Genomic DNA, 25,537 nt, shown 5'->3' with positions numbered 1-25,537 from the left:
GTGATAGGACAAGGAGTAATGACTTTAAACTGGAAGAGGGGAGATTTGGATTAGACATTAGGAAGAAATTATTCAGTGTGAGGGTGGTGAGACACTGGAACAGGTTGCCCAGAGGACTTGTGGATGCCCCCTCCCTGGAAGTGCTCAAGGCAAGGTTGGATGGGGCTTTGAGCAACCTGGCCGAGTGGGAGGTGTCCCTGCCCATGCAGAGGGATTTGAAATAGATGATCTTTAAGGTCGCTTCCAACCCAAACCACTCCATGGTTCTATGACCACTGTCTCCCATTCTGCCATGCTCCTCCATAAGGATCCCAAATTTACTTGCTCAGTAACCTCACAGGTATAGGAAGGAGCTGTTAGGTCTCCTTAAAATCTCCTCTTTTTCTGGGTGAGCAAGCCCAGCTCCCTCAGCCATCCCTCACAAGGCTAGTGCTCCAGCCCTCAAACACGGTAACTCTCTATTAGTCTTACTATATTCCTTTATTGTTATTTACTATTTTAGATCATATTTTGAAGGATTAATGAGTTAGTTGTATTTTAAGAGTTTAAAGGAGGTAAAGATTGACTCAGAAATAAAGATTTGGAAGCTGGGTTGTGCATAAAGTTATTTATTTTTGAAGTTTAGACGTAAAACTCATCAGGATCACATTTTTTTTCACTGAAAATAAAGATAAATCTCTTCTACTGCAGTGTAAAGCTATAAATACTTACATATTGCTGAGACTCTGGTTTTAGAAAAAACTATAACTTCAGTGTAGAGGAGGTGAGATATTCAGATAAAGGAATATGGAGAAATTAATTTTAAAATAAACTTTGGTATTGTTAATTTTAAGATCTTTCTCTGCTATGTGATGAAGTTAGGATACTTACAGATCACATCCTTGTCATGGTTTTAGACAACAACTGGGTGACAGATGCTCTCTGTTGTACCCCCACTACCCTTGCAGGGGAAGATAAAAAGGGCAATAAGGGCAATAATGATGATGGTGAATTAAATACAAATATATACAAATACATAAATATGGAACCCACACTCCGCAGTTGGTAATTACTTCCCAACCAGAAAAGTCTGAAGTGACTCAGCAGCAGATGGTGGTGTCTGAGTCCAGGGTCCCAGTGAGAATCCACAACAGCCTTGGAGTGGCTGGCCAAGCCTGTCTCTTACTCAAGGAGGCAGGAAAAGATGACCTGTCTCAATGAACGGCTCCTTGTATCAGGAACAGTGTGGCCAGCAGGAGTATGGAAGTGATCATATCCTTGTACTTGACACTGGTGATGTTGTACCTCGAGTACTGTGTTCAGTTCTGGGCCTCTCACTACAACAAAGACATTATGTTGCTGGAGTGAGTTAAGAGAAGGGCAACCAAGCTGGTGAGGGGGCTGGAGAACGAGTCCTGCGAGAAGAGGCTGAGGGAAGTGGGATTGTTTAGTTTGGAGAAGAGGAGGCTAAGGGGAGACCTTCTCGCTCTCTACAACTATCTGAAAGGAGGTAAGCCCCTTCTCTGAAGTAAATAATTATAAAACTAGAGGAAATGGCCTGAAATTGCACAAGGGAAGGTTTAGATTGGATATTAGAAAGAATTTCTTTACTGAAAGAGTAGTCAGGCGCTGGAACAGGCTGCCCAGGAAAGTGGTGGAGTCACCATCCCTGGAGGTGTTTAAAAATCATGTAGATGAGGCACTTCAGGACATGCTTTAGTAGGATTATTTTTTTTAGGGGGATGGGTTCACAGTTGGATGTGGTCATCTGAGTGGTCTCTTCCAGCTATGACAATTCTGTGAGCGTTCTTCAGCAAGAAAAGAGGATGCAGGAATCCCAAAAGCAGCACAGGAGGAGCAGACAAGCCCCCAGTACACCCAACACACCACCCACAGAGCCCAAAAGGGCTCTTTGAGGAGCCATTTTATACCAAGCACCATCTTGGTATCCTTGGGCAGGATCTCTGTGATTGGTCCATGTGGGTCACCTGTCCCCCTCTCCTCCCCACAGCCACAGCTGCTCCCCCCACAGCCACAGCCACAGCCTGGCAGCTGCTGGGGGCCCGGGCAGCCTCAGGGCAGCGTGGGCACAGGCAATTTTTATCCTGGTACTCTCAAACCAGGACATCCTATAGAGCCCAATAAAGAATGGAAAGCTTAAATTACTTTATATTGCAAAAGCAGCAGCACTTTGGCTTGAATACAGCTGAAGTGTAGAAAGTAAGATATTTCACAGTCAGTGAAACCTCTGTGGAGCACAACACATAAAACTGAATTTTCAATGAACAGAACTATAAAATAACATGATTTCTGAACAGTGTGTAATGAATCATCTCAGCACTGTTCAAGTGCATTAATTTGGCTGCTGAGACTGCTGAATAACATATGTAAAATACACCCCTGCCTGGCTATCCTCACAGCTAAAGCTCTTGCCCAGACTCTCATCATCTGGTATTTCAATCGTTTTCCCATAATCTTCTTGGGCCTTGACTACTGCAGAGTTCTATGACCATGTTAATAAAAAATACTGATTGCTCAGATGATTTTCCCAGTCCATCACTTTGGCCAAGCCCCTCTGGTATGCGTGCAGTGTTCATTAGTGCCCTAGTGCTGCATGATGGTACACACAGAGTGCCATGCCTACAGTTAATTCCTCTCAGTTGATTTCAGTAGGACTACAGAAAAAGAGGTCTACCATATCCTACAGAACCCATCCCAGAACTTTTCCTTCCTCTGCTCCTCAAGCCCCCTGGCTCTTTTGACTCTGACTGTAAACACGTTTTGGGCTCTGCGGACTCTGATTTGGCCTCTGAGCCACTGACACTATTATTCCCAGAATTTCTAATGACTTTTTATTAATCATATCCACCAACGTGCAATTGCAGCCGAGAAGGTCAACTGCATTCTGGGCTGCATCAAGAGAAGTGTGGCCAGCAGATCGAGAGGGGTGATTCTGCCCTTTTACTCTGCCCTGGTGAGACCTCACCTGGAGTACTGCATCCATCTCTGGAGACCCCAACAGAAGAAGGATGTGGACCTGTTGGAGTGTATTCAGACGAGAGCAACAAAAATGGTAAGAGTCTTCATAAGCCTTCTTATGAAGACAGGCTGAGAGAGCTGGGCTTGTTCATCCTGAAGAGAAGAGTTTGGAGGGACCTTTTAGCGACCTTTCAATACCTGAAAGGAGCCTGTAAGAAGGCTGAGGAAGACCTGTTCACAGCTGCTCACAAGGGCATGTAACAATAGGGCAAGGGCTAAATGATAGGACAAGGAGTAATGGTTTCAAGCTAGAGAAGGGTAGATTTAGGTTGGACATGAGGAAAAAGTTCTTAATATGAAGATGGTGGATCACTGGAACAGGTTGCCTAGAGAGGTGGCGGAGACCCTATCCCTGGAGACATAGAAGATCAGGCTTGATGGGGCTGTGAGCAATCTGTTCTAGTGTGAGATGTCTCTGCTTATTGTAGGGGGGTTGGACTAAATTACCTTTACAGGTTCCTTCCAACCCAATATATTATATGGTTCTATGGTTCTGTCTCAAAGTTATTTTCATTCTTCTTGATTTTTTGATCATCATAAACAACTACCTATGTGCATGAATTCTTGTCCTCCATTAGCTCCATGGTTCTTTTTCTCCTCAGCCTTTTTCTCCTGTCATCATTCCTTCAGAAGCTCACCCAAAGGGGGATACTCTGTTGATCCTCATCTACCTTGCAGCTGCCTGGCAGGGTCTGACTAGTCTCTTCAACATATCTCTTCTTTCCTCCTCTACCCTATATGTCTTGGTAGAACTATTTCTGAAAACACAAATTCACATATTATTTCTGTAATAGCAACTAGACATAATCTGAGATTTACCTGCAGATTTGACAACAAAATTATATCTATTCTGTATCTAGAAAGAATATTATTTCCATTCAGCTTATTTTGAAACATCAATTTTCCATCCATTGTAGTGTCAAAACTTTGATCCAGATTCTTATTGACATATATCTTGCTTTTTGTACCATTGTATTCTGTGAATTTAAATCAAATCTATCCTGCTGTCTATCTAGCATTGTGTTCTTGGCCATTAATTTGATTATAATGCTCCTTTTCTTGCATACTTCCACTGGTTATTCCTCTTAATAGGAAGAATGAGGCGTTTGACTTCTCTTTGAAAGCACTTCTTGACTATCATACCTCACGCAGTAGTGAGAGTTAAGCTCCATTTGCTAATTGATCAAGGATGCAGGTCTCCATTACTCAAATTCTGGAGCCTTCATACAAGTGCTTTCATACCATCTCCTTAGCAGCCCATCAGCTCTTGACAAATACTTAAAAAAAAATAATAATTTTATTCCTTTAAAGTCATCACAGCTTTGTTTCCTACCAATGTCTTGAAAATGCCACTGCAGCTCAACCACCTGCCTTTTACAGACCAATAGCATCTCATTGTCTGCACATGTTCCCTGCCGGCTCTCTTGCTGTAAATCACAAGCAGTCTTGAGGAGGTAGCTATGTCCAGTACTTACATGGCACAATAGGATGATAGCCCAGGGCTAGTGCTGCCAGGTATTTCATGGGCTGCTTGTGGGTGGTCTAGCCTGGCTGGCTGGCACCAGATGTTGAAATCCCAGCCAGCTCCTGAACCATTAACTGCAGGCTTCCTCTGCAGAGCTGGCTTCCACCTGGGCTACTGCCTGCCCCATTGCATACAGGAAAAACTCAGTGCCGAGGTTTACTCCTGCACTCAAGGACTAGGGATTTCCCTTGGAACTACTTTCTTTGTATTTATTTTCCAAGTCTGTGAGACCAGCCTTCCAGGCTGGAGAAGGGTAACAACAAGCTACCCTTCCTTAAGGGAAGTGTCTGAGACCTGTTTCCTCTGAAACCCAGTACTGCACTTTGAGAGACTTCAGTCATCTTCAGTGTCAGCAAGGCACCTTTCTCGAAGTCTATTTATACTTTTATGTATTTCAGACACATCCAGACATAGAGTTGTGGAGAGGTCCTGATATCAGTGTTTACATAAAAGACTCATCTCCAGGTAACTGTTGAAGACTCGAAGCCCCACTAGTATGGCTTTGTAGACCTAAAAACAGTAAAGGAGATCCATTTCTAGAGTCCTCACAAAGGTGTAGTTCACTGTTCTGTTTGATTTCCCCTTGTAGTCTGATCTCTCTCTCTCTCTCTCTCTCTCTCTCTCTCCCCCTTGCATTGCAGCTCTGGAGGATCTGTGAGGTGGTGGTACACTTTTTATTTCTGCATCAGAAAAGAGTAATCATGTACTCTAAATATCCTGCTATTACAAAAAGTCTGTCTCAGCTGTCTGCTGCACACAATCTGTCACATGAAGTCAGAGTGGATATGGCGACTACCCATCTTGGAAAACTCCAGTTGCTTGTAAACATCCTCTACTAAAATAACATAAGGCCTCTGTTGCAATGAATTTTATATACATATATGTATCTCCTTTGGAAAGTTTCACTGTGTAAGTAGATTGGGGGAAAAAAAGACCACAAACCATATATACACATGCTTTATTTTTTGCATTCTTTCTCGCAGCATCTACTCCAAACCCACTTGGAGACCCCTGACACTGAGCTAGAATGACCTTGACTGACCGAGTACTTAGGTCTGGGTTAATTAGTTGATGGGTCTGATCTCTGTATTTCTTGGATCATGACAACACTGAAAGGTACACTCTGTGTAGCACAGTGGCATCTCATGCACTGTAACCCTATTGTGGCACTTAAGATAAATAAGGATTTTACATCAGAAGATATTCTTATATATTGTAATGTGAATTGAAAAGGCCTCCACGTTTCATACTAGTGGTTAAGCTATTACAGTATTATCTCCTGTACAGTAGATAAGTGTAAAGAAGGGCAGCCCAGGGGTTACAGCATTGTCCAAGAACTTGGAAAACCCAGGACCATGTTTTGACAGTCACACACATCCCTTTTGACATCAGGCTCTTTATAACTCAGTCTTCTGTTTGCAAGCTGAAGACGCTGATGCTTCTCTGTTTCTGAGGAATACTATGCTGATAAATACAGTCAAAAGTTCTGATGTCTCAGGATGGTGTGGCAAACACTATACAGTCAGACTTCATTTATCTGTGGTCAGATTGTCTGGGCCATGGATGAAAAGCCAGCTTTAGTCTAACACAATTTATTAGTTCAGGCACAGTGCCACATGAATGCAGTTACACTCTTTCTAGGGCCAGCTCTGCTCTGGAAAGAGTACATCTGCTTTTGTCAGAACCTAGCTGGCTCCATCCCGAGGCAGCTCAGGTATTTCAGCACCACATTCCCACAACCAGAAGTGTTTGGAGTGGAAAGGAACAGAAACACCCAGCAGAGTCAGCTGCGTTTATGAGACCTGACTTTGTGCCAGCCATGCCAGACCCACACTGCCTCCCCAGCTTTTGCACCTGCCCCACAGCACCCCAGGTCCTATGGGGCTCATTAGGTCAGGCAGAGCAAGTCCAGCACCCCAACCAAGGACCCATGGTCTGTCCATACCTGCAGCACTGGGGAACAGACTGTGAGTGAGGAGCAGAAAAATCAAATGGCTCTGTGGGGTCAGTGTAGTTGATGTTATGAGGAGTTAACAGACCCTCCTGGATCGGAGCTAAATTCACCTGGAGCCTCTTGGGTGCTCCCTTGTTTGATGCCCTCTGATCTGTATCATTGAACTATGGCTAGGAACAGCTAAAAACCACTTGCTAAACTTAAAATTTAGGACTTTAAGAGCCATCTTCCTAGGACAATGGAAGTGGCACTTCAAAGAAGAGGCTTTGGAACGTGCAAGATCAGATTTTAGGAAGCCAGGAGGGGAAAATAAACGGATGAAGGTGTTAAAATCTTTAAACAGGGATGAAATAAAGAAATATGAGTTAATAACCAAACAATGCGGGAAGAAAGAACTAAAGAAAAGAAGGAAAAAAAAGAGAGAGAAGAGAGCAGGACAAGGTTTCCCAAGGCTATAACCAGCGCAGGGAAATGACGAGGAGGCTTTGCGGGGACAGGGAAAAGCCCGCCGAGGCACAGTTTCCAAGCAAAATCCTCCGGGCTCCGGGGCGGGCGCTGGGGTCCGCCGGGGCGGGGGTGCAAGATGCCAGGGCCGCAGCGCCCCCCGCGCACCCCCCCGCACGGCCCCGCTGCCCCCCGGCTGGCGGCCCCCGCCCCGTCGCACAGGAGCAGTGGGCGGGGGCGGGCCGGGGGGCGGTGCGGACACCGCCTGCATGTGGCCAGGAGCCCCCGCCGCCCGCCCTGCCCAGCCCGCTCCCGCGCCCCGGCCCGCGCCTGACCGCGGGGGGCCGGCCCGCGGCGCGGAGCCGCTCTCCGGGCCCGGCAGCAGGGCGGGATGGCCGCGGGGCCGCGCCGCGGAAGGTCGGGGGGGCGGCTTCGTCCCGCCGTGCCCGCGACCTGAGCGCGTGTGGGCGGGGTGCGCCCCTGCGCCGGGATAAATAGCGCTTTCCCGCGGCTGACAGCCCGTCCCCGGGGCGTGCGGGGGTGCCGAGCCAGCGGCAGGGCTTGTTCGCGGCTTGCGGCCGCTTGGGGGAAGAAGTTGGGGCTCTTGGTGACTCTGCTCGGGGCCCCCACTCCTGCCCCGACCTGGGCTTTTGACTTGTTTTTTCCCCTTTTTGTTTCTCGGGGAGAGTCGGAGAAGGGGGAGGACCGTGCGAGCCAGGAGCCAAGCGTTTCCCCTCGCTCTTCCTGCAGGGCAGGGGAGATGCTGGAAGAGGTTCTGAGTTCGCAGCTCCCGACAAGGGGAGCTGGAGGCGTGTGAGCTCCCGCTAGTCCCCTCCTCGCCCGGGGCCGCTCACAGTCCCGCACGCAGCCGCTCGCCGGCCTCCGCCGCCCCTCGCTGCCGCCGGAGGAGGCTGCCCACCCCAGCGGCCCAGGATGCAGTTTCGCCTCTTCTCCTTTGCCTTGATCATCCTGAACTGTATGGATTACGGCCACTGCCAAGCCGGCCGCTGGAGACGCAGCAAGAGAGGTGAGTGCCGCCGCCTGCTCGCTCGGGACGCCCGCACGCAAGGAGCGGCGAGCAGGAGGGTTTGGGGAGAAGGAGAGATTGGGGAGCAGGAGGGGCTGCCGGAGGACGGCGCAGGCGTCTCCTCTCCGCCGAGGAAGGGGAGCTCCCCGGCAGGTGATGCGCCGTCAGCGAGCCTCGGGGCGCGGGCCGTGCCGGCGTGGCGACCCCTCCTCGGGGCTATCCCTCCTGCTGGGGAGGCCGGGCCGGAGCGGGAGGAGCGGCGGGACGTGGGCTCCGGTGAGAAGGGACCGGCCGCAGTGGAGGGACTGATCCACGACCCGCGTGGGCGGACCGGGACGTCGAGCGGTAGGTGCGAGCCCCCCGTGCCGGCAGTGCCGGGGGGATCTCGCTGGGAGCTGCCGGCAGCCGCCGCTGACCCCTCGGCCGCAGCCACCAGGGGAAGCGGCCGATTTCGCCGCCGAACTTCCCCGGGCAGCTCGCGGCAGCCGCTGGTCGCTGGTAGCCCGCGCTGCTGGGGCTCGCACGTCCGTGGAGCGGGCTTGGGCTGCCTTCCCTGGGCCGTCCTTAGGGTGAGCGGCTGTCCGGGGCAGTACGGCGGCTTCCCCCTCGCAGCCGCGGGTGCCGGCGCCCCCGGCCCGCCCGCCGAGCCGCTCCCCGAGCGCGGGGGCTCAGCCCGCGGAAGAGCCGCGGCGACCGAGCCAACCGCGCCTTCCCCAGCGCCGAGGGGCTCTCCGCGCCGCCAGCTTTTGCTGAAAGCCTGCAGATCCTTTGGAGGGAAAAACAGAAACGGTGCGTTAGGGTTTAATCTGTTTTCCTAAGATGCTGGTGTCGGGATTACCAGTTAGGAGTCGGAGCGGTGAAATGTGCCAGTACAGCACCCATGTGGACAAAAAGGTTACTGCAGCTGTCAGGGCTGCCGCTGGGCTTCTCTTTATTTTTTTTCTTCCTTATTTATTTATTTTCTTTTTTTTTTTTTTTGTAGGGCGAGGGTACACCTTCAGCATAAAAGGTTTTTCTTACCCACACGTTCTGAATTATTTTGCAATCCCTTTTCCTATTACTTTGTTGGCCTCCATTTCTAAAGTTACCTGAAAAAAATCAGGTGGCTCAGCTGCTGAGAAACTGTGATTTCTGAAAGAGTTACACTCCTGGTGCAATTATTTGGAAGGGGAGGGAGCTAACATCTCCAGCAGTAAGCCAGTACAAATAGTAATAAAACTGAAAGGAAAACAGTTTGCACTCTCATGCATATGCTGCTTTCAGATTAGGTACAAATAAAATTGTAAAGCAATTTAGTTTGGATGGTTTTTCAACAGATGGCTTCCAGAATTTAATTTTTGTGTGTGTGGCTAAAACGATAGCAGTCCTTTAAAGTGACCAGACTATCTGTGCTAACAAAGGCTATGCTGTGTCTTTAATTAAATGTGGAACTACTTAGAGTGCTGGCTAGACAGTGGAGGGTGATAGTGGTATTTCTGCTTTACAACAGAGCTTAAGGATTGCATTGTGGGAGTACTGAAATGAATAGACATCTAACTCTGTTGTGTGAATTGTCCTCCTACAAAAACTTAAGCTGGTTTTAATTGATCTCATGTTTGCTGATTGATCTTAGACCAATTGTTGTCCTTGTTGAACAGTTGGCTTTTCCAGAGGAGATTGATTTAAATTAGTTCTTAGTTCAGTTATTGGATAAATAATGTCAGTATTGACAGTTGACTTACTGGCACTGTTTTGTGCTGTCACCTAAGGGTTTTGTTTTGTGCTTTTGAAGAATGCAGGCACTTTCAGTTAATAAGTCTAAAGAAGTAAGCATAGCCAGTTCTAAGCATTGAAAGCAAACTCTAAGAATGCATTCAAATTACAGTAGACATTTGCCATGACACATCCAGTCTGAAGTAATGCTTTCGTACAGGACCCAAAATTCCAATAATTTCACAATTTTTCCATATCCCATCTGCAAATAATCAGGCATTCACTGTGGGGTACTGGCAGCTAAAATTTCTCTGGCATTCTGTTTTGTCCGTTACATGATCTCAGATGCTCCATAATATCATTTTCTTAATGAAATAAAAGTTTTGGCATAGATTAAGTCTCCTGTGCGGTAGAAATCAATTGCCTTCAGTCTGGAATAAAGGGCTAATATAACGTGTAGTTGTTTTTTCTTTTTTAAAGCAGCTAAATGTACAGTAAACTTTAAATATATTTGCCTATGTTAGTGTTGGTGTGGATTTGTCACTGATATAGAATACCCTAATAAACAAGAGTTTAGTAAATTTGGGTGGACATTCCCAGATTTCTTCATTCCTGTTCTGCTTTCAACCCTTTTCCAAACTAACATGTGCAACGTTGCAGTAGAAGTGGAATAAAAAATTAAGGTTTAAAATGTGGTTCCTACCTGACATTAATTTGTGTTTTGTTAGTCAATGTCACTTTATTAAAAATTGTTCAATAAATGCATTATAATCCACAGAATCTGCTAACTCCACTGCTGCTCTTAGTTACTTTTGCAGCTCAGAATATTGCTTTGCCTGGTTGGCTCAGAGCAGAACCTTGCTTGCCTTGAAACCCTCCAGCAAATTCTCTGCATGGAAGTCTTTGTCCTGAGTTGGTAACAATGATTAGTTGCCTTTCCTGCAGGAACTATTCTAAAACATATTTAAAGGTTACATGGCTTAAAGATCAGTGGTATAATCTCACAGCTGACTCAGCCTAATGTCAAAGCATCTCCTTTCCCTTTCTTGTTTAGTTGTATGACGTCATCTCTCTTGGATACCTTTTTGCTTGTTAAATTTCTATCTTTGATTCAGTTTTCAGTAAAAGTTAAGCAGCTTCATGTCTTAGCATTTCACTGCACGTCACAGGGCGCAAAATAGATGAGTGGTTTTTCTCTTGTCTTTGAGACATGGTAAGGACAACTTTCCCAGAGTACCTCAGATCAGAATGGGAGTACATAGAAATGAAGACTGTTAGGCTGGTTTACCGGGAGGAGTGATGGTGTTTTGAAGAAGTATTGACAGAAAACAGTATAGGGTTTGTTTTAAACAGTCATCAAAAATGGGATGCTAACAAAATGCCCTGACAAAACAAAACAAAATCAATATGACAAGAGGTTCTGTATCGATAGGAAGACTTAGTTGTAGGATGTGGAGGCTCTCCAGAGTTCATGAGACTTAATGAAAGATTATTCCAATCTTGGAATTATAACACTCATTCTGGGAAATTGGAAGTCATCTGTATTTAAGAACTCAAAGAAAAACTGTGCTATCAAATACCTATATTTCTATTTAATTCAAGGAGTATGTTATGGGCTAAGGTGCATGCTCATCTCATGGATGCTTGCACTCTGTGTGTATTAGATGCACAGAAAGAAAGGGACAATATCTGTGACAGTGACTTAAGTGACAGTGGTGATGGCAAAGTAGTCACAGGTGGAAACAGGAGGAGTGCCTGGGAAGGGAATTTTCCTCAAGTGTTTCTCAGAGTTTACTATAGCTCTGTGCATGGTGCTTATAAGAGTGTGTGCATATAGAGAGGAACATAGTACATCCATTTAATCTGTACCATCTTATAATAAGGTGGAAATATTGACCACAAACCAGTTAATAATATGGAAAGCTCTTACAACTTCAACTAGGAGGAAAACCTGGTCAGATACTGGGGACCGTGATTTAGCTTTCCTAACGAGATACTTGGCTGAGACAGGGAAAATCTTGGAATCTGTCTCAGTTGAATTTTGTGGTCAGCTTTTGGGAAAGTAGTAAAGTTTTGGAGGGGGGTTTCTCTACCTTAGCCCCTTACTACTTAGGATAGCTTGTTATTAAACTTTCTTTATGTACACGTTGTTACTACAGCAGTAAGAATATCCTAACACTGTAACCATTGAAAAAATAAAAACTTTGGCCACTTACACCCTGTTATCCGGTCAATCTGACGAAATTTCTTAAACTAAAATGTCAGAGGAAGTCAAAAGATGTGTGTGAATGACTGAATATCAAACTAGCTAATGATGCAGTGTTACTGAGGATAACTGATGCTCCAGTTGATTGCAAAGATTTGCAGAAGAGGTGCTCAAAATGCCAAGGGTGATGTTCCACAAAAACGGACACCTCAGTTTAGCTACTTGATTCAGTTTCTTGAGGTAGGTTCCTAGTGCTGCCTGTGATACTTAAAATATTATCCTTTTGGGCTTGGAATGTGCATGACCTTTTTGAGCAACCAGAGGCCAGGCAGGATACCCTGCAGCAGGTCGTATGCATCTGACACCCTTAGGTGTTTGCAGGCCCATTATGGTGGCAACTGAAAATGGGGACCATGTGCTGGCACAGTGCTGCTGTATGCATGTTTTTCCTTGCCTGTATCCATCCCTTAGCTTCCCTTACAGGACCTGAAGTTAGGACACTGGGCTAGATGGCTGGGTCTGGTCAGACCTTGGAAGTATATGCATACCTTATTTTGTATTAAAACCTGCAGGAAGATTTACAGTGTGGTGAAGGAATTATATTTGTCTGCTTGATAAACTTTGGTTAATTTTATGTTTTCCATTTTTTGGGGAAATGCATGTTTTCTAAAGCTTGGCTGAAATCTGTTACTAGAGCAGTTCAAAATACATGACAAATACCAAAAGTGAGGTTGTATGCTAATATAGGGATGCTGGTATGATAACTGCAAGAATGCAGTTTTTCATTTCAATGTATCATTTGTAGTATACAGACCAGCATAATTCCTGTGATGAAGTATGCTAGCATGTTGTTTACATAAGCTGCATTTAATGAAAAATGTCATTATTTAAAAGTTAGAAAGTGGAAGTGATGTTTACTATCAAAATTTAAGGTATGAAGAAATAGGTTTTCTGTAAGCTGTTTCTTTGTTCTTTTTTGTTTGTTTGTTTTATTCCCCTCCCCCCCCCCCCCCCCCCCCCCCCCCCGCATTTTATTTCTGATTGTCTATTTTTTTTAATACCAAAACCCCTTGGTTAACCACAGATAAGAGGGGACTATCTATTCAAACCTGCACATCATCACAGGTTGCAGATTTTTCCCAGTGCACTGTAAATCAAACTCAGAAGCTTAAGCTGACCATAACAACCATTTCAAAAAATACATCCTTGCTTATAAATGCCAGGGTTGTGATTCATGTGACTATATGTAATTATCTGCAACATAAATGTCTAAATTTTCTTTTATAATTGATGTAGTGCTACTCAGTACAGTCCATGGAATTGCAGGTGCAGTTCACTCATCCTACAGTACATGTCTGCCTTTGATCATATAAAGCATACCCCCAAATCAATAAATATTAAATAATATTACTTGATTACCTCTATCTATCATAGAACTGTAGTTTGGATGTACACATCTTCATTGGGTAATGAAGCCCTTGAAGTAAGCTGAAATCAACCCCAAATGACAAGGGATCTAGCACATCCAATCTTTTGACCTTTATTAAAACTCTGTTGGTGTAGCTCTGTTACCTTCAACACACATTGTCCCTGAAATTTGTATTTTCTTTTGTATTAGAGATTTATTTAATTTCAGAAATTTTTTTAATACTAAATTAAATTCCTCAGGCATGTCTTCTATTTTCACCTCAAAGTTTTGTTCAAGCACAGTTGGAGAACCTTCTGTGTTTGTCTAAGCTCCAAGTATTTGCTAATCCTTTTCTGAGTGAAAAGCATGACTTCATACATGTTGGCTGTTGATAATGCATAAATATAACAGCTTGATCCTTTCATCATGGACTGCTTTGGACACCAAAATTAGGTGCTGCCGTGGTTTGTATGCTCATTGTCTTTGTAGTACTTGTTTAGCAGATGCAGTGCTTTGGAATGTATCAGGTGCTGTGAAGTCACTCTGTGCATGCAGAACAAATCTATCCCTTCTTGGAGCAGTCTTACTGTGTTTTACAACTTTGAAAATTTATTCTCAAGTCATTTTTGGTGTAGGACTTTTTGATATATAGATTCTGATTAACACATTTTAGGAAGTAATGCTAAGTGGTCTTGTTAGTGAGCGGATGCAGAATTTGGGTCATAGTTATTTCTCCTATCTACATGATGGCTTTGTCCAACCAGCTCCTACATAAATGTCACTGACCAGAGTTTCCTTGGTGAACTTCAATATCTGTGAGCAGTAAGATAATGTGTGAGCCTGACTTGAGATTACCCTGATGCAGCTGTGTTTCTCTACTTCTGACATTTGCATCTTTCAGAGGGTTAACCACAATGTGAACAGTCCTGTCCATTTTCACTAATACTTTTTGAAAACTCAGAGGACAAAAGAAGTCAAAAGGGATCATGGGTGGTGGTCTTTCCATTGTATGCTCATCAAAAGACAGATGATGGTGCAACAGAGTCAAGCACAGGAGAGAAAAGAGTGAGTGAATGCATCTGACACGCACCCTAACTAATGTCACGTTTCCGATCCAGCATTTTCCTCTATCTCCTCTTTCTGCAGTTGAGGTGGGGAATAGGAAGAATTGCAAGAAACGTTACAAAATCCAATTTCAAAATACCTGGTTGATGTGTAAGTTGGTGCTCTCACCATGGACTGGAGATGACGACTGCAAGCCATCTAAAATGAAATATCACAATACTTTCCTCTTTAAATCTTCCTCTGAAACTACAGTGTTTGAGACCTTAATTGTGTCTCTGCTTTGTGATTGATGACTCTTAGCACCTTGTTTTCAAAGCCATACACATCTCATAGAACTACAGAGTGGTTTGTGTTGGAAGGGACCTTAAAGATCACCTAGGTCCAACACTCCTCCTGCATGGGCGGGGACATGTTCCATGAGATAAGGTTTCTCAAAGCCACATCCAGCCTGGCCTTGGGCACTTCCAGGAGGGGGGCATCCACAACCTCCATGGGCAACCTGTTCCAGCTCCTCACTACCCTCACAGTAAATAATTTTTTCCTGATGTCTAATGTAAATCTCCCCTCTTCCAGCTTAAAACTATTATGCCTTGTCCTATCACTACATGGTCTTGTAAAAAGTCCCTCCCCAGCTTTCCTGTAGCCCCTTCAAGCACTGGAAGGCCACTATGACATCTCACTGGAGCCTTCTCTTATCCAGGCTGAACAGCCCCAACCTTCTCAGCCCGTTTTCATAAAAGTGCTCCAGCCCTCTGATCATCTTCATGGCCCTCCTCTGGGCTCCCGCCTAGAGCTCTGTGTCCTTCCTGTGTTGAGGGCTTCAGAACTGGACACAATACTACAGGTGGGGTCTCATGAGAGCAGAGTAGAGGGGCAGAATAACCTCTGCTTCTTTTGATGCAGCCCAGGATACAATTGGCTTTCTGGCTGCAAGCACACATTGCTGGCTCATGTTGAGCTTCTCATCAACCAACACCCCCAGCTTCCTTTTACTCAAGGCTGTTCTCAATCTGTTCTCCGAGCAACCTTTATTTGTATTTGGGATTCCCCTGACCCAGGTGTAGGACCTTAAACTTGACCTTGTTTGTTAACCCCAGTTTGTTAACCACACCACACAGCTTGGGGTCATCTCTAACTTTTATTTATTGGACTGTGACTCATGGAGCAGTTGCTAGAATCTTCTGGACACATACAGTTCACACCACCTCATCTTTGTGTTTGTTCTTAAATACTCTTGAATGCAATAGTCCAATGACTATATCTTCTGTGCTTTAATCCTGCTCTATTTGGATGCAATTTCTTGTTGCTTAAATGCAAAGTTGTCACTTCAAATTTCTTTTCAGGTGGTAGCATGCAAAAGAATGGTGATTATGTTTCCCAGTCTTTCCTCTTGTTTTAGGGACTTGAATGTGCAAACTGTGAAGCTCAAAAGGACATTAAAAAAAGGAGTAAAATGGTAGTATGGGCAGAAGAAGATTATTTTTTTAAGGGAAATCTGAGAAATAACTGGCATTTTAGGTACCTTGATTATGTGTTCAAGGAGAGGTTTATAAGATCCCATAAGATCTCAATGAGCAGTGCAAAAAATGTTCATGCTTTTTCATTTCACTGTAATGGGAGAAACATCTTTTGACAGCAGGCAGTTTGCAAATCTTGGCATCCAGTAATTAATCAGTTATGTATTTCTTTCTGAAATACTGATTTCAGTAGAGCTAAGTGCTTGATGTATCTGTAAAATTTTGTCCTTTTATGAGGCAATGGAATTTATGCTATCTGCTTGTATTCCTTCTTTTTTGGTTTTGCTTTGTTTTTATGGGATGGTGTTTGTATGACTGTTACAAGGAAAGTGTAAGTAATTACAAGTAATATTTGGAAGAGACATGCAGTTCTGTAGTTGCATTTCAAAATAAACACTGTTGTAATGGAATTAGGAAGAGGGCAGCAGCAAATCTCATGCACTTTTAACATAGATGCAAAACATTCTGAAAATTTTTCTAGTATGATTTTCTGTTTTTAAAACCTATTTTTTGCTCTCTAGGATTTAAAAAATGGAAATCTAAAAATAATCCAGAGTGTATGGTTGAGGGATTACGAGTCTCAAATTTACCTTGCAGAAACTTCTATCTGTTTTGTTTTTTTTTGAGAATTGTCAAGATTTTCTCCATCTTGGTGAAAAGCAGACCCAAACATAGATGAAGTGAGACAGAGAAAGGGGCCTAAAAGATAAATAGTGTTTGTGAGGTTGACTTTTAGGTACTGCCTAAGCTGGTGCTTCTTTTAATCACTGGGCAGTTGCGTGAGCACTGACTTCCAAGTACACCATGTGCAGCAATGAAGACAAAGTCTGTGCCTTTTCATATATTGGGAGAAATGTGTACTGATTTGCACTGCAAAGGGACAACAGTGTTTGGGTTAGATAGTTGCATTGATGCGACAAAATATAAACTTCCTGATCTAGACACGTTATTTTATTTTCTGAGTTGAAATGCTGGCTGAAATATGTTACACATAACAATATGCTCTGCACTAATGTATGGGCTTTTCAGCCGTATGGTTGCCACCTTTGAAATACCAAAAAACCCCAAACTAGCCACATCAGACAAATGGCTGTTGTGCATACACATATTAATCTGCACATGCATAGCAGCGCTGACAACACCCAGTGCGTCCGTACTAAAACTTGCTAGGCAAGTTGGAAACCACGGAAACAGCAACTATGCTTAGCAAACATAGGTTTTACTGAGTTGCTCTTGGTTCTTTATGGAATTACTACATCATTTTGGTAGGTGTGATAAGTTTTTGTCATAAACTTACTGACTTACCTATTGATTCCACCGAGAAACATGTAGCCAAGACTCTTTTGAATGGGAACCCACATGGCACTTCAGGACATGGTTTAGGTGGAATGGTGGTCTTGGGTTAATGGTTGGACTTGATGATTTGAGAGGTCTTTTCCAACCTTAATGATTCCATGATTCTAACTTCACTTTATCTATATTGAGATAGTACTTAAGGATCCCAACTGAGGTAAAGCCCTGTAGTGCTACCCATGCTTAGACAATTGCCTCTGAGTTAAGGTTGTCAGAGCAGAATCTGTTATGGATTTCCCTCCACTAGCAGAAATCTTTCTGGTCTTTTATTACATCTAATTCAGACCTATTTTAATTCTCACTTTACACAGTGCATGCTAATAACACAGTGGACATAGATTCAGTTTTTTCACTCAGCAGTAGTAACTGCAACTTGGCAGGATGCCTGCAATGCATCTGAGGTACATTAGGTTGTGTTCACAGCATAACAGAACAGCAGCTACTGAGGTTGTTTAAAGATATTACCAATTATTGCAAAATACTTAGATATGGCCTCCAACTTGAATTGTTTCATTCTTGCAAGGGACCTAAAACTGAAGAACATTTATTAGGGTGTTTGCTTATTTATCTGACCTTACGGAATGATGTGTTTTAATACCTTCATCAGGAGCATTCTCAGGAGGTGGTTTTACCTCTAAATTTGGTCTTTTGTCCTCTCCAAAATGGTCATTCTTCTTTCCCCTACTTTTTTGAATCTTCTTTCCCCTACTTTTTTTGAATGGTTGCTTGTGAGGAAAGCTGGCTTTCTGAGGGACATCCAAGAGAAGGCACTTTTTGGAGTTGAATAGCGTGTGCCTTTGCTGCTGGGATCTACTGAGTCAATAGTTGATGACAGGGCAGTTCTTCAACTTACTCTCCTTGTCTGGGCCATGTAAAAAATACCTGGCCTGCATGCCTCCCTCTCTTATTTATTTTTAAGATGTTGAGAAAATAGTGATTGCGCACTGGCAATGGCAGTTTTGTGTCTGTGCTGTATGCCTGATGGGGTGTGGTCTGGGAAATCTGCCTTGATGGCAAGAGGGTACCTTCAGGAAGTCAGAGTGATTGCTTTCTTTGTCTTTCCACGTGTAAAACTCTTGGTTAATGCATGTGTGCATCAATGACAATGGTAATTAAATATAAATCCCTGTTGTATGTAAGTGGTAAGAAGTATGACAATATGAAGAAGTTAATTTTATGGCAGTATGTGAGTTAAAAAAGCATCTAATTGAAACGGTGATTCTCAACAGATGCTTTGGCTTCCAACTGTATCTCTGACAGCACTACTGTAGTATGCTGGAGTGCAGCAACCTCATTGATGTTGAGATGACGTTGGGTTATGGTTTTTAGCTAATGAAAATGCAGAATTACAAATGCTTATAACTCTTCTGTTAAGCTTCAGATTTTACTGAACTTAATTTGTTGCACTTGGCTTTCAGTGGTTTTTTTGAGGGAACTGAGTTTTAGGAAACGTTTGTAGCTGTAAAGTAAAATGAGAAAAACCCTCAACACTTTTGTAGCGTTTTAAGTAACTATTTTTTTTATAAAGCTTACTTTGATTCAAGTTTGTGTTTTGTTTCTGGTTTGTTTTGCTTTTTGTGTTTGTTTTTTTTTTTTTAGTAGAGATTGTTGTAGAAGCAGGAATCTATTAACTGCTTCAATGCAATTTGTTTGCTGTGAAATTGAGAAGCAAATCTGCAGAATATTATATTTAGGTGAACAGAACCTGTAGGCTACTTAGTGCTACGCAGTGTGTATCTCTAGTACTGTACACATGTAGTAGTAAAAATACATACTTCTTTTGAAGGGTTCAAGTGAGCAAAACTGACACAGGGGAGGAGAGGAAAAGGAAGCATAGAATAACCTTGTGATTACCAGTTTGGGACAAAGTTGGGTATCTGATCTCCAGTTTTGGTTTTCAAATGTCCTTGTTCACTGGATTATGCAGCCCCCTGTTCTGAGGGTGTTCACTAGCATAAAACCCCCAGTATTTTCTCCATTGCAAATAGCACAGTTCAGCCTCATCTGCATTTCTCTTAGCAAGAAAGTCAACAATTTTCCTGTTGTCTTCCTGTATTTGTGCTGTGTATGCTCTGTCCATCTCTTTTGCATAATCTCTGCAAACCAATACAGAGTTCTAGATTGTGTCAATGGGAATCTTGTTTTGCTCAACTCTGGGTACAAGAAGAGGACATTGCCTGTTTTTCTGCTGAGTGTCTTGTTATTTGCCTCTTGTGCCAGCAGTATTTTGGAAATTACCCCAGATCCAGTGGGACCTCAACAGGCTGGAGGAATCAATAGGATGTCATGAAGTTCAACAATACTAAGTCCTGCACCTGAAAAAGAACAACCCCATGCATTGCTATATGCTGGGGGCCACTCAGCTGGAAAGCAGCTTGGTAGGAAGGACCCAGGATGTTCTGGTGGACACTATAGTGAACATGAGCAGCGTTGCATCCGGTTGTATGGAAGGCTAATGGTATTCTTGGCTCATTAGGAGGAGTGTTGCCAGCAGGTGATCCTTCTCCTCTGCTCAGCACTGGGTGGGCCACATCTGGAGTGTGGCAGAACAAGACTGGACAAGAAATGGACATACTGGAGAGAGTTCAACAAAGGACCACAAAAATGACTGAGGGACTGGAGCATCTCTCCCATGAAGAAAGGCTGATATAGTTGGAACTGTCCAGCCTGGGAAAGGCTTGAGGGGAATCTTGTCAATGTAGCTGATGAGAGGATGCAAAAAGAACAGAGCTAGGCTCTTTTCAGTGGTGTCCAGTGCCAGGACCAGAGGCAATGGGTATAAACTGAAACACAGGAGGTTCCCTCTGGAGATAAAAAAAGACTTATACTGTGAGGGTGACTAAGCACTGGCACAGGTTGTCCAGGGAGGTTGTGGAGTCTCCAGCCTTGGCGATACTCGGAAACCATATTGAACAGGGTGACTGGACCAGGTGACCTCCAGAGGTCCCTTCCAACCTCAACCATTTCGTGAATGGTTGTTTGGAAATGTATCAGGTACTTAGCTTGTGCCTGCTTGGTTTTAGTAATAATCAGGGGTAGAGAGGAAACACAGAGTCCAGTCCTTTAGGCATATGTAACTAAATCATGTACAGCCACAAATACCTTAACTTTGTTGAAGTACTGAGGTCAACCAGAAAAGCTTCCTGGTATTTAGTAGTGACACAGGACTTCCCAGTTCAGTCACTTTCCCTCAACAAGATTCCCAGACTAGCTGAAATCTTGAAAGAGCACCTACTCCACTTCTTACTTCCTTTCTCCCTCCTATGCACACTTCCATGCAAAAAAAAAAAAAAAAAGGCAGTGATGCACACTGGGAATAAAAGGTAGGAGGTGAAATCAAATGGAACATGAAAAATTAGATTTGGGTGATCTGATTCATTTAAAGTTATTATAAAAATAAGATTTTCTATCATGCTCATTTTGCATCATAGGAGTTCCTTGCTCCCTCTTTTTTTTTTTTTTTTTCTTCCCACCTCTCCCCCCATTATTTACAAATACCAAGGACTGCATTTTGAATGGAATGGTTAAGATATTAGATCTAACTCTGGTCTTACTCATTTTGATGTAGCTCTGGAGGTAATGTTGATCTGTCTGAGTGTGTTTCTGAAGTGGTGCTTGCTCTGGTTTGCTGTGTCATGCGATATTACTGTCGGATCCTACAGAAAGACAGTCAGGCACTTCTCTCTTTTAAGAGCTTTAGTTCATTTTGCTAATGTTGTATTTGAAAGCTCAAACTCATTTTCATTACTTCTAGTTCTTTCCATTAGACTCCTGGAAAAAGTCTTGCTGCTTCCAACTTTTATTTCAGTTATTGTAACATTAGCAGTGGCATCAATATGTAGGGTTTTTTTCAGCTTTTGGAAAAGGGTTGAAATGTGACTCTATTAAACCTGAATCTGAAGACAGACTTGGTTTCATATTGTTTTCTCTTAATAGCTTTCCAAGCAGCCACTAAGTGAAACTACTGCATATTGAGCCTGGTGTAATATGAGGCTCATTGGGTAAAATAACATTAGTCTGTGCTACTTAAACACACTCTAGAAGGCTTAAGAAGCAGAGGAAGGAAAATATTTGAAGAGATCAACTGGATGTGGTTGAATACAAGTAGTGTCACCTGAGAAGGATTAGAATTTGCCAAAGCTTGACCTGAACGAAGACCTCCATTTAGGGCTTGTGTTCCTACCAGATCAGCTGTGGTAGTTTTTCCATGCACAATTTTCTACCAGCAGTCATACAGTGAAAGAGTCTAGTGGTTTACTTGGCTTCTGTGTTTCAGCTGCAGTAAAGTTAAACTGGGATTTTTATTTATTTATTTATTTATTTAACATTCTTTCTCCTTATTAGCTGCAGCTGGCTTTTTCTAATTACTAAAGTCTTAACATTTTTTAAATCTACATTCTGTTGTTTTTATCCTCACTGGGACCTGGGTTTACACACTGTAGCTGATAAACTGCTGCATGTGTAGTTCATATCCTTAGATGTGGACAGCTTAAAAAATACATGCTTTAACACTTCAAAATCCAGGAGAAGACTCAGTGGAGTGGTTAGTAGCAATGGTTCTTCATCTACCACAGTCTTTGAGATTGTGTGGGGTTAATGCCTACTGTGATGCTGTCTTTGAAAATTACATAATTCTTCTGTTTTGTGATTGTCTTTTGGAGTGCACCTCTTTGAAGCAAGGGGTATCTCTTACAGGTGTAAAAATTGACTCCTTGAGTTACAAAGGCCTGAGTTCCTCCGTAAGGTAAAAGAGAATGAGGACAGGGGATGCTTAATGTGGATTGGGAATACTTAGCACCTCCTCAAGTGATTTTTCTTACCCAACCCTGCCATGAATTGGGATGAGGTAGAAGAAAATGAAATGGTTGTGTCCACATTATGCGTCAAGGTGGATGTTTACCACAGCAGGCCACTTGCAGCCATTCCTGCTAAATCTAGCATTTGACTTTTGCAGGGTAAAGTGGGGAATACTTTTTTTTTTAATTTCCATATAAATTATGTTTATTAAGATTAGATTTTTTTCAGAGGAACTACTTAATCTCATGCTTCTAGGTTTTGACTTGAGTATCACAGACTAGGAACACTCTTAGTGTAGAAAGTAATTTGCCTTTACCAACAAGAGTTTTCTTGTACCTTTCCCTAAAGCATGATTGACTGCTGGTGGAATGAGCAATGCTTTTCTTCAGTATATCAATTTCCATGTAAAATTTTCATTATAAAGTTCATGTTTCTTCAGAAAATGATACTTGGTTCTGAGTTTTTATGAGGCTCAGCATAGTATGTACCTTGATCTCTCCTCTTAAAAAAACCTCAAGTCACAGTTAAACTTGGCAGATATGTGATGAGAAGAAGCACACGATGAAATGCAATGCTGTGGAGGAACAGCATGTCTCTCAAGGGACTAGTGCTGAAATGTTTCAATGTCAGAACTATTTAGTGTTGTCCTTTAGCACTTACACTGGTAACTTATGAAAGTTGTGACTTACGTGCTTGTGACTAAGCATTGACCGTTTTGTTTAGCCACAAATATAATTGACTTGTTTTTCATCACTGCTTGTTACCATGGTAATTTGATTTCTCAATTTTTGTCATTCATACTTAGTTTGTAACAGAAACACTATTGCTTCTCTCCTTGTAGTAACCCCGTAGAGATCCCCATGGTATTCCACTGTATGGAATAATTTCAGAGAAATCTGATTAGCTGAATGCTCTTGATAGTTTTCAAGTACATCTTAGAGCTTTGAATTTGCTGTTTGATGTTCCATTTTACAGCTTTACTTAAATGCTCTGCAGGGATTGTGGTTTAGTGGTGAGAGCATGAAATTTGAATCCAAGGTGCCTGGTTCTGTTACCAACAGAGCTGGTCAGTAAGTTTAAAACCAGATTCTTCTACCCCACTACCCCCATAATAGATTTTTGCATGTGTGTCTGCAAATAAGTGGGATTTTTTGTTTTGTTTTGTTTTTAAAAAACGCAGTCACAGCTTTAACAGTAACTGCAAGTTTTTATTTCACTTCTGTGCCTCAGTTCCTCTGGTGCAGAGGGTGGTGTTTTATCACAGTGCCGCTTAAATTGTATCAGTGATTTGCATGGCTAAGAGGTCCTGGTGTTAATCTCTAGGCATGTATATGGTTATTATGAAGGATAATAAGCACATAAATGAGTTTCCTGCCTCTAAGTTTATTAGCTGAGCAAACACCTGTATGTAGAACATTGCATCCATGGCAGTGATCTAAGATTCAGGAAGTGCTGGCTCTAGCTGGTGTGAAGTCTTTTGTGTTCTCATGTTTGTCAGAGATGAGATATCAAAACCTGTGTGACTCTTCATCTCTTCTGTGTGGTGTGCAGAATTTACTATGCTTTTTTTAATGACAAGATATGCATCTGAAAAATTATTTCCTCCTGGCAGTTTATTAAGTTTTGGATACAAGAGTTGGAGATATTCATAAGCAAATAGGCATTTGCAGTAGGCCGATAAAATTGCTGTAAGAACAAATTTTATATTAATTAAAAAAAACTATTTTATTTAATACCTAAATAAGATTATTGTATTATCAGATTTTGAAAATGACAAGAGGCTTTTGAGGCACTTCAGACTTGGGCTGTGAAATGAAGATGTTTCAAAGAGGCCTGCATTTAGAGATACTTAAACTTGAAAACCCCACTGACTTAAACTTATCTGAAAATGGAAGCATAGCTTTAAATTTTAGGGCATTCTCAAAATTCAGAAGTGTATATTTTTTAGATTAAGAATGAAAAACTTGTATATAGCATATTTTTTTAGCCCCTCAGAGCTGCCAGTGTCTTTCCTTTAATTCTAGAGGCTCTTATTACTCATATTACAAACCTCATCTATGTAATATGAACCCAGTGGTTTTTAGAGTTTTATAAACATATGACTTGTCTTTTTTTAAGACTATTTGCATTCCCACAGAATAACAAAAAAAATTCAGTAACCCTTTGCTAAATTATAATTATTAATTATAATTTCTACTTGAAATGTGCTGAGTGCAAAGCACCTAGAGTGAACAGGTAAATTTAATACATTTTTGTTCTATGTCTTTTTTATGACAGAATTGTTTTGGATTAAAAAAAAGCCCTATATCCGTTAAGTGTCATTCTTTCTGCATGAGACTCAGCCTGCTGTGATTTAGTAGATCTGAAATACAGGAGCTACTTAATTTAATTTAATTTTTTAATAGTTTTCTTGCAAGATGAGCAGATAAAGCTATACATACCTGAACAGCAAATGAGCATCATCTGTTCTACTTCAAGATTTCTAAGTCTGGTCCATCATCATTGTTTGATGTCTCAAATTCTGATGCTTTGGGCTGACAACAGGGAGGATGACAGAAGATTTGGTGGATGTTTTGAATGTGCTAAGTATGTGCAGGATATAAAGCACAGTGCTGTTGGATTGAATTAAAGCCATGTCCTGTAGCTAAGTGTCTATTTATGTAGTGTGGAAACAGTCAAGAGTTCAAGCTGTCTTTTCCATACATCTTTCTGTAACTCGGATTCATTCAGATGTCATAATATATGCATATTTCCAGTGTTATAATTTTCCAATCTGATGTTTCTCCACTATGTTTGAAGATACCAGTTCTGCTCTTCTAACTCCCCCGTTTCTAATTCGATGGCTTTGCTGCTCCTCCTCTCAGTCATGTATAGCTTTAAAATAATGTTAGCATTTATTCCTCCTTCATGGCTTTCCCAATTTTTTATAAGCTGTTCTGTCATGCCTATAAATCCTTCCTTTTCTTTCCATATCTATTGGAAGTATTATTTTCTTTCTGTGCACAATCCTCCCAAAACCTGTCTTCACTGAAAATGTGTTGTGTGTTTATTTATTTATTTATTTATTTTACAGTTAATTTTTGTTTTGGAAGAAAATTTTGTAGGAACTTTTGAGGTCGTCTAAAATGTATTTTGAATTTTTTTAAGAGTGTTATGAATTATGGTTTTGCAGTGAAGATCTAGAGCAGGAGGACTGTAGTGATAAGGAGTTGTCTCAGGGTGCAGAAGAACTATTTTCACGCTCTGACACTTAAGTGTATGTGACCATGGTGAGTTACTCAGTCCACCTCCTGTCCCCATCTTCTTCTGCAAAACATGAATACACATTTGCTTGTGGCACAGACCTGTAACAGCACTATAATGTGGAAGACTGTCTCCTAGAATAAATAAATTAATTTCTGCAGTCTAGTTCTCTTTTCTACCTGAATTGTTACATACTTTTTTTGTTCTGGTGTATTTGCAACTTGGAAGACCTCTTCCATAGCATTCATTATTGTTTGCTTTTAGTACGTTTGTCCAACATGTTCTTCA

General features: G+C 42.3%; 1 protein-coding gene across 1 annotated transcript in view; it reads left to right on the top strand.

The window, feature by feature from the left end:
• The first annotated feature begins 7,860 nt into the window (after nucleotides 1–7,860).
• The window catches only part of RSPO2 (R-spondin 2), a 112,902-nt gene continuing 95,225 nt past the window's right edge, over nucleotides 7,861–25,537 (top strand). Inside the window, exon 1 of the mRNA XM_051610817.1 lies at nucleotides 7,861–7,968. Within this exon, the coding sequence (XP_051466777.1) occupies nucleotides 7,875–7,968 (94 nt within the window). The 5' untranslated portion in view covers nucleotides 7,861–7,874. The remainder of the gene's footprint in view (nucleotides 7,969–25,537) is intronic.

This window comes from Apus apus, chromosome 2 (genome assembly GCF_020740795.1).
Source record: "Apus apus isolate bApuApu2 chromosome 2, bApuApu2.pri.cur, whole genome shotgun sequence".
Lineage (NCBI taxonomy): Eukaryota > Metazoa > Chordata > Aves > Apodiformes > Apodidae > Apus > Apus apus.
Note: the sequence above shows the minus strand (reverse complement) of the source record. Positions and strands in the feature narration are given on the sequence as shown.